The 19,051-nt window shown below is 37.8% G+C and overlaps 1 protein-coding gene across 1 annotated transcript in view; it reads right to left on the reverse strand.

The window, feature by feature from the left end:
- GALK2 (galactokinase 2) overlaps positions 1–19,051 on the reverse strand; it is a 51,431-nt gene that overhangs the window by 29,451 nt on the left and 2,929 nt on the right. The window contains exons 2-5 of the mRNA XM_067305691.1: positions 18,516–18,604; positions 16,916–17,039; positions 11,456–11,546; positions 8,332–8,478 (exon numbers count right to left, since the gene is read on the reverse strand). Of these exons, the coding sequence (XP_067161792.1) occupies positions 8,332–8,478; positions 11,456–11,546; positions 16,916–17,039; positions 18,516–18,604 (451 nt within the window). The remainder of the gene's footprint in view (positions 1–8,331; positions 8,479–11,455; positions 11,547–16,915; positions 17,040–18,515; positions 18,605–19,051) is intronic.

Here is a 19,051-nt window from a genome sequence, read left to right on the forward strand (position 1 = left end):
AAAAAGATTCTAAAATCAAAGTACAAATGGGTCTGAACAGAAGCATTATAACTCTAGAAGAAAAAATGACTTCATTAAACAGATGAATCAAAAATGTCCTTCTCCCAACTGTTCTGTGATGCACATATGCTAATGAATTCTGATTTCTGTATTATTGTTCCAGGAAAGTTGTTCCAACAGGGCTGGCTAAACTAGGCCATCATTTCTGCATATCTATCATGCAGACAGTAAGTCCTAAGCTGTCGTCTACACCAAGTATTAAACAAGCCAAGTGATATTTTTGATGTAATAATTAAAAAAGTAAAGCTCAAACAACATCAAAAGATATTTCCTTTAATCTCATCTTTCAAACAAAAAAATCCCCAGCCAAAAAGAAAAGCACATCTAATGCCCATGAGTAAGTAAGAGGTTGTCAGTTAGCTAACGTACATTAAAGGCCCTGGGTCAGAATAAAAATACAGAACATTTTAACATAAAAGCAGCCCTAGTGGGTCAGACCAAAAGTCCAGCTAGCTCTGTGTCTTCTATCTGAAAGCGGCCTCCTAGTATGAGAGCAGGGCCAAGTATAGATGACATTTCCCCAGAATACTCTCAGATTCCAACTATTTTTTCGATAAACAGCTTCCTGAGCTCAATGTGAATTCTGCACATTTGTAACCTGTAATGGATTTCTCTTACATGAACTTGCCAGACTCCCCTTAAACCCATTCAAAATTTTAGCATTTAGAATATCCAGAAACAAGGAATTCTACAACTTGTTGGGTAAAGAACCATCTCCTTTCGTCCATTTTGAACATGCGCCTGACTAGCTTCATCTGATGCCCTCTGGCTCTTATAATACAAGGGACAAAGAACAATTGATTCCCATCCACCCCATCAATTACAGTCATGATTTTACGGACCTCTATCATCTTCAAGCACATTTTTCCAAAGAGTCCTAGCTTACTTTTATGGAGGTCATTCCATACCTTTGATCATCCATGTGGCTTTTCGCTGAATCTTTTTCAGTTTAATGGTCTTGGTTTGTGAGGAAGGGGAGGGGCAGACCTATGGCTTTCCTCAGACTGAGAGACAATTTCACTGTATCTACTACTACTTTTATGTGGCAAATGAGCCACATAAAATGTCTGTTAATTAGCGCTGACATAGGCATATGGCAATGCAACTTCAACCAGTTCAACACTACCATTCCACCTCTCTCACCGAGGTGACCATCCTGACACCACAGTCAAAAAGACAGCTTAAGCGACCAGTGGCGAAGTCAGCCACTTCTGGGAAAAGCTCTGTTGCTCAAACGCGCTTTGCAGTGAAATGGCTGAAGCGTACTGCTCCCTTCCGCTGACTGCAGTGAGGTCTGTAACCATGAGTGGTAAGAAACAGGGAAGCTGGGATGGAAACCAGTATCTAAAGTTAGTCTAAAAATACCTTAGCTATTTTGCAGAATTGGTCTGGTTAGGCTCTGAAAGCGTGAGAGGGACGAGCATAGCATGATGGCGGTAGTAGCTGGTAGGTGAGTTAAACCTTCAAGTCTCCCTGCTGATCTGTCAAGAAACATTAAATATTGCAGCTTTCAAACGCCAGACCCGATGTGATATACACAAATGCAAGTAGTGCTTTTATATCTCTTGGCAAGGACAGATGCCAGATTGGCAGTGCTTCAGTGGGGGATGTTTAGTATCAGTGAGTTACACAACACAGTAAGTTTAAAGCTTTTTTGTTTTTTATCCAACAAAAAATATAACAGATTAAATGAGAATATCCTTAATTAAAACTGTACAAAGCAACATCATTAGGAACAGAATCTTAGTGCATGCAATTCACTCACTTGCCCAATAAGGCACATTAAAAGCATTAAGAAATATATATGAAGTAATAATCTATTTAAAGAAGCTGCTGTCTCCCAAGGATTTCAAAACTAAACTCTTATGTTTCACACAACTTTGGAGCATTTGGAAAAAGCTAAAACAACCAGCAATATACTAAACTTGTATTTCTCGTGCTATTCTTTCCCTCTTCTCTCTTCTCAGAGGCTTAATTCTAAATTCTGCTCAGAATGAATGTATCTCATTGCAAGAGGCAGCGCTTACTCGTTTGTGTGCCGGGTAACGGGCCCCGCGTGCAGACCAGGCTAGCCTTTGATCTGAGCGCTCGACTAACTACCTCTGCTTTTTGTTTGAAACTATTTAAGGTTCTTCCTGATAAGGAGCAAGTCAATCTTGGGTTACAAAGAAAGAAATTACTACCACTTAAAACCGTTTTATCTTTGAGCCACAAGATTTCCTATCCAGCATGCGGAAAGTCTAACCTGGGAAATCATATTAGTGGAGATATAATTTAGTCTGACAAAGAAGGGTTGTGATTTTTTATTATTACTTGCCATATGTGTAGTTACTCCAGATAGAGAGATTTCTTGTAATGAGAACTCATCAACAGCTCTGCCTCAGGTTACCTTGTTTGGGTTTTTAATGGAAAAGTAGGTTTTCAGTAAAATGATACTTTTCACTAGTGTGTACTTTTCTTTTGAAAATTTACTTTTCAATATGAAACACCTAAAATTCAGCTTTTGATTTTCAGCTGAGTATTTTTGGTCTTTCAAAAATGTTGAAAGGCAGGTAAAAGAACATTTTTCTGACTATTTCCAGGCACAATCCAACACTGTATTAGGTTTGTACCATTTATGTTCTTATACCCTGATACTTCTGCAGCATGATAAATTATGAACCACCCAGTACAGCTCATTTGAGTCTCTGTTTCCTGATCATTTATTTTAGTTTCTTTCAGTTTAATGTAATGTACAATGAACATCAAGGCCCAAGCGTACAAAGGTATTCAGGTATCTAACTCATAATGAAAGGGAACAAATCACTCGTTCACAAAACCTACTTACACCTTTGATCACCTACTTACAAAAATCTTCCTAAAAATAGAAGCCTACTAATATAAAAACCTCCTAAAGAATTACCTGAGCGAGCATAGATAAGGCAGTTTGAGCTTTAGCAGTCCCCTTGCTCACAAAGAGGCCAAGGGCCAACTGCGCTGATTTTCACTCCGTGCGATGGGTCTGGACAGTATGTAAACTGTGACAGAATTTGTCCCTATATAACTGTCACTGTCAATATGTTCCATAGCAGTGATCAATCCCTTTCAATCTCACATAGACCCTGAAAGAAGTAAACTTGTGTAAGATTAAACCCCTTAAAAGAGCAAGACAATTAGTGAGTAGGAGACAGGCAAATATTTGTTAGTAAAACAGAATTAGTGTTGCTTAGTACTTTTTTGGAACAGTTTACCCTACATTACCCAGAAACGTGATATATACAAACCCAGAATGATGGCAACCAAAATAAAGGAGCCTTATCTATAAAACGATAGTATTAAATTACAGCTACATCGGTGGTTTTATATAAGTTAATTTCAGCCGAGGTTAAATGTGCTAGATTTTCTACATATAACAATGCGCAAAAAGTTATAGCTGACCTTTAAAATCAAAAACAATTTTCCTTCTGTTTTAAATTTCATTGTTCGTGAAGGGAAGCTCCATGAAGAAAATACTTTCAATAAAATAAGTTATTTTTAGATTGCCGTTTTCAGTGCTCCAAAGTGTACTCAGCATGCGAATTTGAGCAATTTCAGTATTTAAATATCTACAGAATTGCAGAGCCAAAACACAGAGGAGCCCTGTAAGCCCATTTAGCCTCTCTATGCCAATACAGTAATCATTCTCTAATGCACATTCATTATCATTTTGTCCAGTTTAATTTGAAAAGTCAGACTCAATCTACCACTTCCTTGTAAAACAAAGAATATTGGCCATTTTCTAGTCTATGTAGAACCTAGTGTAGATTTGCCATGAACTTCTACAGGGTTTGGTTCACAGCATGCAGGACTGAAAACTGAAAAGATATATTTGCAGATAAAGATGAGTATTTTGAGTTTTAGAGTAAAAAGAAAACATTCTCCATCACGTAAGGCATATTTAAAGCCAATTAAACGTTGGGGTTTTTTCAATCTGTGTGTGTGTGTCTGTGTATATATATATATATATATATCAATCACTTGTAAGAGATAAGACACTATGTTTCATATATTAAGGTATAAAATGATGCTTAATTTTTTAGGGTTTTTTTACCATCAGGTAGTGTCCTGATTCTTAATAACTGATCTTGACTAGGAATTGATCACTGAAAGTTACCATCTGCTTTCAGTTTGCATACAAACTCCCAATTAGCTAAATTTCATACGTTTTTCAAGGTAATTATGCTTATTTTTTTCAGAAGTGGGAAAATATTTGTCAGATATTACATGAGTGTTCTTATAACCACAGCAATCTTAGCTTGACTTGGCCTGCCCTCTAACATACTCAGATAGAAGGTTATCAATTTGGTTGAAAAAAGATTATGGCCTTTGATTACCATTGCTTCAAAGTGCTCTGGTTCCACTCAATTACAAACACACATAGTCAAACTTAACAATTTAGGTCCTTTTTTATAATTCTGTCAATCTTAAATTTTTCTCAGACTAAATAGACCCAAATATTATTCAACTTTTTATGTTCAACATTTCACATTAACTGTATTTGGTTTTGCTCTAATTTTCCCAATACGTAAGTATGTACAGAGCTGCCCAGCCTTAAGCAACAGAAGAAATGTTAGAGTTGATGAACAGACCTTAGTACCACAGGATTTAATGTTTGCAGAGCAACAGTATCATCACATCTCTCAAGTAAATCTAGTTATTTGAAAGTACTAAATGATTTTCTGTACTCATTAATTCCTACCATGAAACACAAGGCTGGGACAATTTAGAACATTACTCTGTTTCTTTCGTAAAAAAGTATCTTTTCCTGATGAAAAGTTGTACAAAAGATTGATTTTGTAACAAGAAAATAAAAATCACTCTAAAATAAAAAGCTAATACTCAGCATTGCTATTCTCTGAGCGATGCCAACACAGTCTTAGACTGGTATCCTGTTCAGAGAAAAAAAAAGGGATTCTTTCTAAACATCTCATTCTAAATTTTCCATCTTGTTATTTGAATACTATTGCACTGCTGCAACTGGTTAGCACTGCACATCTGGCTGAATTGTCTTGGACTGGTATTTTCCCTAAACTATTGTGTATGTGTGTGATGGGTTTTTAAAAAAATATTGTATGCAAACTGAAACAATGCCCTATTGCAGGCTGCTACACACAATAATTAGTGAGAGCATATTTTTTTCTGATTTTGTTTTCGACGTCAAAAAGTGCTATTTTTAAAGTAAGCCACCATGAAATTCTAGCTATGTTTTTACAACATTTTTCATTATCTATTTTTCTTGTCTCTTAATCTCACAGGCCCAAACTTCACACTGAAGATGTTATCACATAAAAATTCTAAATTTCAAACACTTTTATTCTACAGCTATTTTAAACTTACATTTATCAGGAAAGAGCACAAATATAACCCAAATATTCTAATAAAAATAGTTTCACAGAAACAAGACAGATGAATGTTCCATTCAGTAAAAGGTCAATTTTTCATAACTTTGGCTACAGAAGCCCTACCATTCAGCCAAATTTGATTCTAAAGCCAAAAGTTTCCTTGTCCTGCTTCTGCAGACCATAGTATTAAGATTTTGCAAAATCCATCAGATTAATGAGGGGCAAAAAGTCAATCTTTTCTCATAAAACTACTGAGACAATCCACCTCAATCACCAAATATTGTAACTTACAAATATCACTACTTACAACTTTCGCAACTCTAAGCATTTGGAAAAAAAAAAAGTAGGGGAGAGGGAAAGCGGTATTTCTTCCTTAAAAATAAACAAACATAAATATTCAGAGCCCTAAAAATGCAAGTTCCTGGTTTGCTTTCTAGCAGGAAGGCTCTGGAAAGCCCCTAGTTCTGGTCAGCTGAGAATTTCCCTGCCACGGGGGAGCTCCCGGCTGATACCCAGCCAGCATTACTGGATCCTGCACAGATACCATTTGACACCAGCACAGGATGCATTAAGAGCTGGAAAGAAGTGGCCAGACCCCATTTTATACTTCTGAGGTCTCACATGCCTAGATTGCTCTAATTTATACTCAGGCTAACACTGCCTTATACACAGCAGTTCTGCAAGGCTAAGCATAAATCCAGTGCAACAGAGAACCAGGATTTAGCTAAATATAAAAGGTTTCAAAAGCTAAATCATAAATTAGCCCAGAGCACGGGACTTCTTGTTTTTACTGTCCTGTAAGATTTGGGGAACCTTAAAGCCTGGACAAAAGTAATCAGTCTTCAGAGCTGTCATCCTCTTATGTCTTATCCACTGCAACCAGGTGTCTTAGTCTATGCAAGCACACAAAACCTCAGATATGTTCTTAACTCCTCATCTGTTGGCTATTGGGAATTCTCATCTGTACATTAATTGCTTACTTTTCATTGCAAGTGCAAAATATTTGGCTGCAGACAGCAGGATTCAGCAGGATTTCCTGACAAATATGCGGAGTTGTCTCTTTTGTGTTTGTCCAGTTATAGTTGAGACACGGGATTAACTGTCGTCATATTTTCCAACTAGAAAGCTAGAGAGATTTTGGGTTGACTGAAGAGGACACATGGGGAGAAGAAAAAGACATTTGGTGGAGGCTCTGTCTTCCTTTTGTTCCTCCACAATTTTCTATAAAAACGCCAGAAGAAGTTTTGCACCTTTCTTTAGAACAGCTATGGCATAATGCCAAACAGTATTCCAGGCCATGTGTAAATTCGGCTCAAGATACACACTGTAATGCTTATTCTCTGAAGAAAGCGGTACAGTCTTTCTTGGAATAAGGAAAATCTGGCTTCTGGTTTTCCAGTTACAGATTTCTACTACCTGGTAAAATTTGGGCTTTCTGACCTCTGTCAGTTTTATGGAATTTGCAGACATCCAACTTCTCTCTGAACATATGCACTGCAGTGACTTTGATCAGGAGTTCCCAAGTTCAGCTCATTTGGTTGTCACCATCAGAGATGGTGCTGACCTGTGATATCAGCCTCTATGCAGAAACAGGACCTTCTTGACAGGCCATGTACACATGCATGAAAAAGCATGTGTCTGTCACCTCGAACCCTCTTACTGCAAAGTCTCACTCACCAAAGCAGGATTCCCAGCTCCATGCCTTCATCTGCAATTGAACTACACACCTCATCTTGCAAACTGGAGCCTCCGTTAAATGTCCGATCCTTTACTTACCTTACCACACATCACACCAACACAGAGCAGGGTGACAGTGACTGCAGCCACATCCTCCTACTACAAAAGGCCAGCCCACCTAACCAACCATGCTTCTTGCTGCCTTAACCCTGCTCGATACCTTCTTGAAGCAAGCACCGCAAGCTGTGCAATGTGGGATGGAGCACTTACCGCTGAGCAGAGCGCTGCAGCTGGATAGAGAAGTCACAACTGATTACCAAAAACTTTCTGTGCAGGGCTCCTTACCTCATGGCTCAGTTAGGTGCTTGTATACAAGCAGAATTAGCAGCTGCCATCACCATGTACCACTTTAAATTGGTTTTGTACCACAATTTGGGAATGTCTGACTTGCACAATAGGCACAAATATGCATAACAGTCACATTTAGATCAGTTCTTTTCTCTTCCTGACAGTGTTCTAATTTAAGATCCTAGTTTCACTTAACCAGACATTCCTACTGGAGAGAACTTTATTGCCCATATGGCACCTTCAAGAACCATGACTCTTCCAGAAATTTTTAATACATGAGCCAAATTCTACTAACAGTTGTAATGGTAACAGGTCACATAGTTGGGGTTTGTTTTAAGACTAATGTTTGTTTAAAAAACTGAGGAATACATTTTGGATTGTAAATATGCTCATTCCAAAAACCGTGAAGAGAGTAAGGAGAGTCAGATGGAAGAATTTTACCTCTGTTTTGTGTTGATTATATAATTTATCAAGAAATTTTTCCACAGGCCTACAACAGATGCTCTTCTGTTAGAGCCATGAAAAGTCATTCAGGGCGAGGGTAAAGGCCTCGGGGGTGTGGTCCGCATGCTTTAGCACATATATCCTCACTCCTGGCCTGCAGATAGCACATCTGGTCCAGGCATGGACCTGATGGTTGGCCACAATACAGGCTTACAATGATGCTTTTTTTTCAGCTTTAATGTAAGCCTGTTTTCTTGCCAAATTCAAATCCTGCCAAAATTTGGCCAAAGATGTTTGCTCAATTGTGCAATATCTTAAGTTTATATCCAACAACTCTTTGCAAAAACAATTGAATCGTGTTTTTAATGTTTACAGACATTAACAATATTTAATTTTAAGTAGAATTTTACTGCTGACACTCTTGTGTTTTACAGTAAATTACCTTAGAGAGGGTTTTTCCATTAGCTCTTAGTGTCACGAGTCCTGCACAACACACCAAAGCACTGGAGCTAGAGAGACCAGAACTTGGAGGGATGGTTCCATCTAGCAGACAATTCATTCCAGTCGGGTTATTAAGACCAAAATGTTCCTAACAATGAAAAAATAAACAATCTCAGTTTCAAGTACAGACAGGCTCAGGCTTGTGATTATCTGATACTTAGAAAGAGAGTCTTTCTGATGATTTGCTGGAACCAAGGACCTGCTTCTGGTGTCTCCCCCCCCCCCCCAAAAAAAAAGGTGAAATAGTGAAATTTTTATTCTATTCCTTAAGAACAAAGCCAACAGTATGGCTTCAGCCAACGGTATGTCTGCGATTCCTGTACACAAATGTACATGAGCTGACAGAGCTGTACCCCACGCACAACTCAGTACGGGCTAAATGCCCAAGAATTTACCAAGCTTCGTGGGTGGGTTCTGCAGTATTGGCTCAGCTCTGAGCTGCAGTAGTGACAAAGAATATGACAGTGGTTACCAATCTTTTTATAGCCTACTTTTGTCATTTTCTCCTCCTCAGCTACTCACTTAATGCCTAAAGAGCTTGAGGTCCACTTCATGCTTCACTTTTCACACTGGCATGCCATATTTGGGATCCACCTCAGGCTGATGGGGAACCAGTGGCCATGAAGCTGTGTTCAAAGCCAAATTCCCCTATCGCCTGAAGCACCCGCAGGACTGGCCCTGGGAAAACCACAATGGTACTTGAAGGAAGGTATGCTTTAGGAGGCACAAAGACGTACTTACCAGCAGTGATGGTATTTGTCCTGCTATTTTTAGAATAAAGTTTGAAACATTGTTACACACACAAATATCACAAATAATACATTTAATCCAGAAACCTTAAATCCTCAAGCACATATTCTTTTAATTAGTCTTTATGTGCTTTGCCTTTTCATTCATCATAATTTTAATATAAATTTCTCTCTCATGTTAGTTTTCCATAGTACTATAAGAATATAGTACTATAAACATATAGTACTTATCAAAAAATCTTTGAACATATATGGGGGTATATGAACAGCTACATTCTGATTCAGATTTATACATCAATAAACTATGTAAAAATGTCAACAATCAGAAAAATGGCAATGTTTCTATATAAAAATGCCCACCTTCGAAAGATTTCTACTACTTTTCCTGAAACAGCTTCAACCATAAACAACACCAGCAGAAATCAACAAAGATCCTTCTCTGACATCTTCTACCATTCTACTATCACTTCATATTATTCTAAATTTCCCTTTCCACAAATACAAGGGACTTTGTACCTGAAACACTAGTGCTGCCCATGCCTCTTTATGAAGAACACTAGACAGGCTTGCTCAAAAACAGAAAATGTTCAAGAAACCAGAAACTGATCCAGTTTCTGGACTGTCTTGAATGTGAATCAGCTTGCAAACTTATCACGCAATGTTTAAATAGAAAATGTACTTCAGTTTCAAAAATGAAAATGGACTTTGCCAAGTTCTGCAATAGTTCTGTCCCAAAAGGATAGCATGTTCAACTTAATATAAACAGATTATCCTGCTGGACGCTCTGAGTACTTGTATTTCAGTGTTTCTTAAGTCTGTAACATTTATGCTTATTTTCTGCCAACATTAGAGTCTGAAAACCTGCTTTGCCAATTAACCTTCAAGCATAAAAACTTGTCTTTAGGAAACAAATCTCAGTAGCAGACTGCGAAATAAGTGAATTGGTCATGCTAGCCTTAATACAAGAAAGGATATAGTTTAAAGAAACCTAATCTATATCTGTACAGTCAGTACAATTTATATGCATGTTTTACTCAGTAATACAGAATTGAAAATACTCATTTTACTGCGGACATGAGTCATTTATTGAGTCTGTTATTAAAGACAGAAGGGGGTCAGTTTAGGACCTGTAGATTGTAATAAAGTGATTTGTGGCCCTGGTTGTTCCAAATATTGTATCTGAGGACATGAATGCCAGGTCTGAGGCTGGCTTTGATGGCTGTCTGCAGTGCTTATCTATTGGATCATGCTGTGGGATGACCTGGATGGTCTATCCAGAAGCAAGCTTCGTGTGCTCGAAAAGGGACACGTACCCACAACGTGCGCTGGCTATAGCGACCTGATCCTGGCCTCGCCATCACTGTTTATCCCAACTCTCCTTCCAGAAATGTCACAGGACCAATATCAGGTTGAGAAGACACCGTGGTTTCTTCCTAGAAGGGCCAAGAATCCCCTGCAACGGGCAAGTGAGATTTATAGGGAGCCTCAGCTCTGCGTTCCAGGCTGCCTCCCGGCACAGTACGGACACCGAGCCCTGGCTTTCACAGGCCGTTCAGCTCCGAGCCAGTCCGGGGCCAGGCTGGTTCACAGAGCAGAAGATCAAGCTCAGCTGAGCAGGCAGGAAAACGGCTGTCTGGTGAGTGCTCCAGCCCTTGCCGTAAGCACACTGTTTCCAGCACAGCTCTACGCTTAACTCACTTAGGAAATTTTGAAAATCCCATTCAAATTCCACACACTGAAAATCTGGATAAGTAATGGTTCCTACTGGAATGTTCCTTCTGTATGATGTTTGTTTAGTTTTTACATTTTCTTTCGCCTACTGCATGAGTCAGCTTTGCTTGGTTGTTGTGCACTAGCTGGATGTTTCCAGCATCAGTGGAACTTAATTACGTATTTTAAAACATTTCCATAGGAGAAAAAGAACTAACATAGGATCTTCATTTCCTGACAGCCAAGCCTCCAAACCTTTTTTAAGGCAAATTTTTATTACCTGATTTTATTGAGAAGCATTCTTTTTAACTTTAAAAAACAGAAATGTCATTCCGATAATTAGTTTGATTATGATTTTACTAAGTAAGCAGATTATTCAGTATCATAATTTATGTAATAAATATAAAATGAACATAGTGCTCTGCAAATATTTTGAAACAAAACCAGTCATATCTCATTTTCAAATTTCAACATAAAAATACTTAACTTTAAAGTATGCCAAGGAAAACTACAAAATGCAGGGGAATATTTTCAGGGTGAATAGATATTATGCTTGTCATATTTTACTGCTACAATAATTTCATAAGTTAAATGGATTTGACTTACCTGAATACCCTTCAGTCCACATAAAAAGTAGTTATGCCACAGAGGTTTGGTTTTGTTAATCTGAATGTTATTAGCGCTGCTACTGAAATCCCTGCAAAAACAGAAATACCTTAAGGTTTTAACTTGTTGGTAAATTTAGTTAGAAAAACATGGCTTATTACTGCCACCTGCTGATGTACAGAAACATTCTGATGTTGACAATCACATTTTTTTCAGTTAAATATTTATTAGTTCTTTCCCTACAGCTCTTCTTTATTAATCAATTATATAACAATTTTTTAAATAGAAGCATAACTTATAGATAAGTTTTGCTTAAGTTACAGAATTTATTAAACAAATTCAGAAACTAAAGCTGCCCCTTAGCATCCTTAATCAAGGGAGCATGTCTTCCATCACATGTCTATGTGCTTTCCTGAATCTCTCAGAGAAGTGAAAAATCTAAATAATCACACCTGTCAAACTTAGAATAGAGATGATAAACACACTTCAAGCTTTCTTGTAATCCCTGCTCAGGAATTCTTCTTCACTACCCTTTGCCTGAATAGCAGATCATTAAAACAGGCCTAAATGTATGTTTTCATGTATGTTCTCAGGGTACAATTCAAATACGAGTTTATCTATTTCATCCAGGGTGATTCTGATAATGGTTTTCCTATTCCAACTTTATTTCAAAACAATAAAAACTATAAATCTGAATGTTCCTAAAGAAACTAATGCTGCAGATATATGCTGTCAGAATATGCATGGATGCGCAGAGGCCTCAGAGGGGCGTGCAGTAATCCCCAAGAAGCGCTCGCTGTTTAGAAGTCTGTACTGTCAAACTTCCAATAACTACGTCTAGCTGACGTCGGTACAGCAGATGTCCAATCCAGAAAGAGCAAAGGCGCTGAGAATGTCAGGAAAAGCTAATGAAAATTATTCTAACCTTGCAGGGTAAGTTGCTCTTTAAAGGGCACAGTGTGTCATGCAATGCGACATGGAAAGGGGCAGCTGGATTCCTTGGAAATATTTAGGCCCAATAGGAAAAAAAAAATTGACAGGAATTTTAAGGAAGGAGACACTTGGCAACTTATGAGAAACTGGAATTTTTGCTTCTTATGCTAGTCCCATTCTGTACCTGTGAAACTATGTAAGTTAGTGATGTGCGTTTTTTATTTTTATCCAAAACAGTGATGTTAGTTGATATCTGTAACGAATACCAGTGTGAAGGTGTCTTTATCAGTAAAGTATTCCCTTCCCTATGAAGAAATAGTTATATTAATATAAAGCACCTTTACAGCGATATAACTGTCTTCAATTATGTCTGAAACCTTTACTTTATCCTGGTACAGTTAAAGGCTGCAATTTTTGTGATTATGCAAACTTAAGTCTAATAACCAGAGTAAAATGGGCCCCACAGTCCAGCCTCCTCTTTACCGGACCTAATGCTAGCTACACCGTAGGGAGACACTCCGCTTGCACTGCCAGTCTAGAACCTACTGCTAGGTCAACGTTACATGACAGACCTCACACTTTAAACACCAACTTAGAATTACCATTTTTTTACTTAGATTCAATTTCAACGTTCATTTCAGTGCAGAAATATCAGAGATTGCTGCACAGTTTAAGGTGTAATTTGCTGTCATTTCAATCTCAGCTGCTGAAAATAGTGCCACTTATGGGACATTATCAACAATGCAGCATCAATGAATTGTACAGAGTCAGTGCTGAGAAATTATTGGGTTTATAGAGCGACACAAAAGGGAGTACTGAGATTACAATACAAGGAAAGTTCAGGAACACCAATAAATTCTTCCAGTTTGAGATTCATGAGTCTTTAGAACAATCTCCCAGAGGATAAAACAAAATCTTTTTGCTTATAACTTTTGAATATGATCAGAAAACAGAAGTACTGGCAAGACAGAAAATACTTTTCTAAAGTCATGAGGAATAAAACAATATTGTGTTTGCTTATGCTTGTTTTCCACAATAATCCTGAATTATTATTGCAAAAGAGCAAGGATGATCACAATCAATGTGTAAAAGTGATTAACAGGAGATCAATTTAAAGTCCCTCCAAAAACCATTCTAGAATATTTCATCTGCATCCTTCTTTTTATAGAATCAGACAAAGGAAAACCTACTTGAACAAGAAGACATATACTGTGGTTACATTGCTGGTTGCTCATGATAAAGGAAAATAATGACTTCTTAGAAGGTATTTTGCTTGTTTCTGCAATCTTCTCACACAGAAAAGGGAAGAAAAGTTGGCTTTGAATCTGGCAGATTTTACATGGACATAATTCATACCAACACAGGATGTGGGACTGGCAAGGTCCCCTGAATCCTTAAGTCCATTTTTTTGTTATCACATTCAAGTTGTTATAAAAACCCATTCCTAAATGCCTAAACTTCATCTTAAATCAGTAAATCTTAAATCTTATCTTTGTTCCTCCTACTGGAAGGCAGGCAGTTTGATATAAGAACACTGTAATAAAATAAAATTAAAAATAAGGAAAAACATGTCTATAAAATAAAAATAGCCTGATTTTGTCTTTTTCAGCCTTTCTATTTTAAGGGATGGTTGGGAAAGCTTGCCCCATCTCCAATGCTAGGTATAAGCATTCTAATTCACCTGGAAAATTAGAAGAGGGGAGTTTTTTCATGCTTGAGTAGTATTTAATCCTTATTTTGGGGGGTTTAATTTGGCTCCTTCTCATAGAATGTTATCATCCTGTCAACCTGTTAGCTTATCTATTTGAGTCCTCTGTTAAAGATCTGATTTTTTAAAAGACCTTCAGGTTGTGCCATGAGATGGAAAACCACTGATAACTATTGTCCTGTGGTATTTCTGAAAGTATTTTGAGAAGTATCATGTCAGATACTCTCTGTGCATGTATTTCTCAATTACAAAGATGTTACGTGAAGGAGAGGTACCTGGAACTTCAAGAGGTTGCAACTTCTGAATAGCATTTTAGCCCAAATAACACACAGAAAGCATCTAATCAACTGGGAATTTATGATGAAAAACACAACGGTGGTTTTTTGGAACCTGTTCTCTGTTCTGTTTTTCTGAAAAGTTAACATGAACTATCAGAGTGGAAGAGGGCTATATACCAGTCAACAAAACAAGAATGAAATAGGAAATATGATTCTACAGAGGTTTATGGTTAGCCCGTGTTGGCCAAAGGGCTATATATATGCATTCACCACAGGCATAAATCCACCAGTGTAACAGCCTGGGAAAAAAAAGATATACTGTCAACAATTGTTTGTTATGTGGTGTAATATCCAAAGTGTTGAAAAATATTTCTTTGTGATGAAATTATGGGCATGTTTTAGCTTTGTTTTTAAGCAACAGTGTCTCAATGAAACAGAGATGCTGAATGCCATACTCTGAGAGCTCTTCTTGGTTTATAGTTTAAACCATATGTTTTCAAACTGAAAACAAGGCGGATATAAAAATGTAGTGACTGTGTTTAATTTGAATTCAAAGGCTGTAATTCTAGATTTGGTATGAACTGTACTTACTTCAGCAGGTCATTTTGCTTCTCATGTAATGTGCCAAAGCCCAAAGACCAAGTAAAAATGTTTACATTTTGTTTACATTTTGTTTACTGCTTTATTTAATTTCCATTATAACAACTTTTCCTAATCAAAACTATTATAATTCTGGAACTATCTCCTCTTGCAGAATAGTTTTGCAATACAGCTTAAGCCATGTTGCACGTTACTATTACAGAAAGGGAAAGGTCCCACTCACTTCCATTTCCTTCACCCAGCTCACTGCCGCATGCTCCCACTGCTTACCCTGAGCCAGCCTTGGTGCTGAGTGCATGGCAAGCCATTCACTAAAATGACAGAAAACTAAGCAAGCAAAAAAATGGGTGACTAGTGCACATTACCTTAATGTCACACAGGTAACACACCTGGTAAAAGGCAGAGGGTGGATCAGAGCTGGAAGCAGGGCTGAGAGGGCAGGGAGAATAGGGGTAGAAGGGAAGAGAAGCAAGCCATCCCTTTGGCAGTGACAAACTTTTAATTCAGCTCAGCCATTTTGTGATAACATACTCCGTACAGTGAGTGAAAAGCATTTATGTATTTATACTCACCAGGGAATGAAAACTCCTTGTAATTGCCTCAGCTGCAGGCAGCAGCTCAGAACGTGTTTTTACAACATTTGAGCTTTCAGCAGGAATATGTGTTTAAATAGTTCCCACTCTTGACAATATGCTCCTGTCCATGTGCGGCAATGCACTGTGCTTTCAGGGAGCAGTTTGCCATTGGTTTAAATCAACTAAGTTTGTGCTGATTCTGATTTTTGCAAAAATCCACAAAAGTTCAGGTGGTTGAGTGACCTGATCTGAACTGCCATGCAACCACACATATATCAGTACATTACAAGGAAGGAGACAGAAGAATGTGGCTGGAGTTGAAACTAATTGCAGGACTATCTCCCTCTGTTCAACACTTGTCAAGTTTTAGGGCTCCCCAGTATGAGAAAGACACTGGCAAATTGCAGTGAGTCCACTGGAGGGCTATTAAGATGGTTACAAGGCTGGCGCATATAAACATAAAAGGAGAGGCTGGGGGAACTTGGTTTTGTTCAGCCTGGAGAAGAGAAGTATATGGTAGGATCTAATTCCTGTCTTTAACCTCCTATCACGTGCCTATAGAGAAAACGAAGCCAGATTCTTCTCAGAGGTACCCCAGAAAGGGCAAGAGGCAACAGACACAAGCAACAGACAAGGAAAATTCCAATTAAACATGAGGAGAATATTCTTCACAGTGAGGGTGGCCAAACTATAGAACAGGTTGCTCAAAGAGGTAATGGATTTTCAATCCTTGGAGTTATTCAAAACTTGACTAGACAAGGCCCTGAGCAGCCTTCTCTACCTTTGAAGTTAGCCCTGGATTGGACCAGATGATCTCCAAAGGTCCCTTTCAACCTAAATTATTCTATGGTTCCGTGAACAAGCAGTTGTGGGAGGAAGTGGAAAAGAGAGGGAATACAGACTCTTTGAGCCAGGATTGTTGCTAAAGCCTTTGTGTTGTGCAAATACAGCCCCAGGTTCACCAGAGCAGGGGAGTGTTAGCTTACATGTGCAGTACTGATTACAAAACATTTCACTCCCTTCTGCTGGAGGAACTGAACTGCTGCCAACTGAGGGGATTACATCAGGAAAGATGAGCTAAAAGAGGGGGAAAAGGGTTGCACTTCTAGAAGGATTGAAAAATCAGAGGTTTCACAACAGAAGTCCAAACAAAGAGGTAGGAGACAGGTGCAGCGGACCTAGTGCTCTAAACTAATATGCATTTAGAGTCAATGGGATCCCATCTGCTTATATCATTCATTTTACACAATTAAACTCCAGTAACATCGTACAATGGAGATTTGTCAGATTTCTGAAAAGTTAATCTGTATGTCAATTGCATAAAGAAGTTCTTAAAAATTAGTGAATAAACATAACTATTACTTACAAGTACGAAGAATTTGTATTGGCCAGTTGCACAACTTGTGTTTTTACAGGTTCTACCGCAATCAGTATATCTTGTTCTATAGCCATAGGGAGCACAGCATAACCACAGTAGTCTATATGTTCTCCTACAAAAAAAACCCAGACAATTAACAACATTTTGGAATAATTCTTTCTAGAATAGCAGTACTAGGGCTTCTACAGGAATTCAGTAGTGTTTACTGTCATAGACAGTTTCAGAGTGTACAGTCTCAACTTTTATTATTTAAACTCCACTTGACAGTTTTGGGTGCATTTCCTCCATTTCATATTAATGCACAAAAATTTTGTATTTCTTTAGTGATTTTATCTATTGCCTTTCTCTACTGTTTATAAAACTTCACGGTTTTAACACTGGCTTATAAAAATAAAAAAGCACTATGTAGGTTACTGTCCAGCAATATGAACAACTACATTATTTGTACGGTGTTATGTCAGTACAAAAAATTAGATCAAATCAATCACATCTGACTGATGGCTGGAAAAGATAAAGGCAATAGGTGACTCCTTATTATGTGACTTCCTCTGCCAGTCTGGATGATTCATTAGCCACTGGTTTAGGCTTGTGGAGGAAATTTTTTTTGCATATAATTTCTGAACCTTTTTCCAATAAGACAGTAATTATATTTACATAATCATTAACACAGTTACACACACGACACAAAATAACTTTCAAATATAAAATGTATGTAGCAAATATCCTCTCTCTGAGGAATATTTTTAGTTAGCATATGCCATCTACTTTAATTAATCTACATAACATGTTTGCAGAACACCAAGATAAAAATTATCATTAATTGCACAATGGACGAATTAATTTTTAAATCTCTGTTTTCTGGGATCCCGTTACTGATAACATCATCACATGGGTTGCATTACTCTATAAATATACAAGGAAGTGAGCTCTAGGGAGAACACAATCACAATGTGAATAGAGAAATCTCAAAAATAAAGCTGCCAAAGAAATACAGGTAAGTCCTAAATGAATAATAATTGTGTCTCGCCAGGCAGCCAGTGGATCACGGCCAGCTGTTCTAAGCTCTAGGGACACATCTCTATGGCACAGTACGAAAGAGGAGGTCATCGTAGAGTCATTTCATGTCTCATCATATGCGTTGTTTTGTGGCTGGCTATACTTGGTAACTTAAATTACAGTGGATCAGGAAAAAAACCCTGATTTCACGACGGCATCTTACTAATGTTTGTGGATCCACTGACCATCAATGACTTTAGACTAGATTTCCAAAGCCCTTAAAAAAATTGCATCCAAGCATAAGTAGACAAGTTACTCAAGTTTTCAAAACAGTCACTGCTCTGTATAAATATGTTTTCCTAAACTGGGATTTGAGTGTGTAGTTCTGTTTGTAATGATATGTAGTGAAACCCAATAGAGTATTATCTTCTTTTTCCCATTTATGACTTTCCATCAATCACAAGCAACTTCTCTGAGAAAAATACAGAATTAAGAAAAGATAAACATTATTTTAGATTCTATATTTTAAACTACCAAACTCCCATGATGGCAGATAAAATAAAATAACACAAGATTAATACTCCTCTTTTACCTATTAAGTTGACCCGCCCTGGTGCACGAACATAAAACTTGGGAGCCGATCCAAATTTTGCTACAAACATCTCCTTCAGCTTCAGCAATCTGAAAGGCAGGTTGGAAACCTTTAGAGTGAATATATTTGGATAAAAGACGGGAAGTCTATAGTCTAAAATGTGTTCTTAAAGTAAATTAAATTGAACTTTTTGAAGTACATGGAATTTTCTTTGTTACATAAGGAGCTACGTTAAGCTGCTTATTTTTGCTCTTCACATAACAGTAATTTGTGACAGAGGAGGAAAAGACACTATTTAGAATATACTAGTTAATAAGAAGTAATCATAAACAAATTCAGAAGTCAGACATCCAAAAGTAACTAGTATTTGTATGTCTGCTTGGAAAGGGTGAAAGAGCCCTAATTTTATGCGAGTCCTCTGCCTAGGTTGGTTCTAGCCAGCAGCAGAGTAGCGAGCTGCCTGGAGTTACAAAATCCCACAGCCTCCACCTGCTCTTCAAGTGCCAGAGCTCCGTAAGCTGGTTGCTCTTGCTGCT

The sequence above is a fragment of the Apteryx mantelli genome, chromosome 15, assembly GCF_036417845.1.
Source record: "Apteryx mantelli isolate bAptMan1 chromosome 15, bAptMan1.hap1, whole genome shotgun sequence".
Taxonomy (NCBI): domain Eukaryota; kingdom Metazoa; phylum Chordata; class Aves; order Apterygiformes; family Apterygidae; genus Apteryx; species Apteryx mantelli.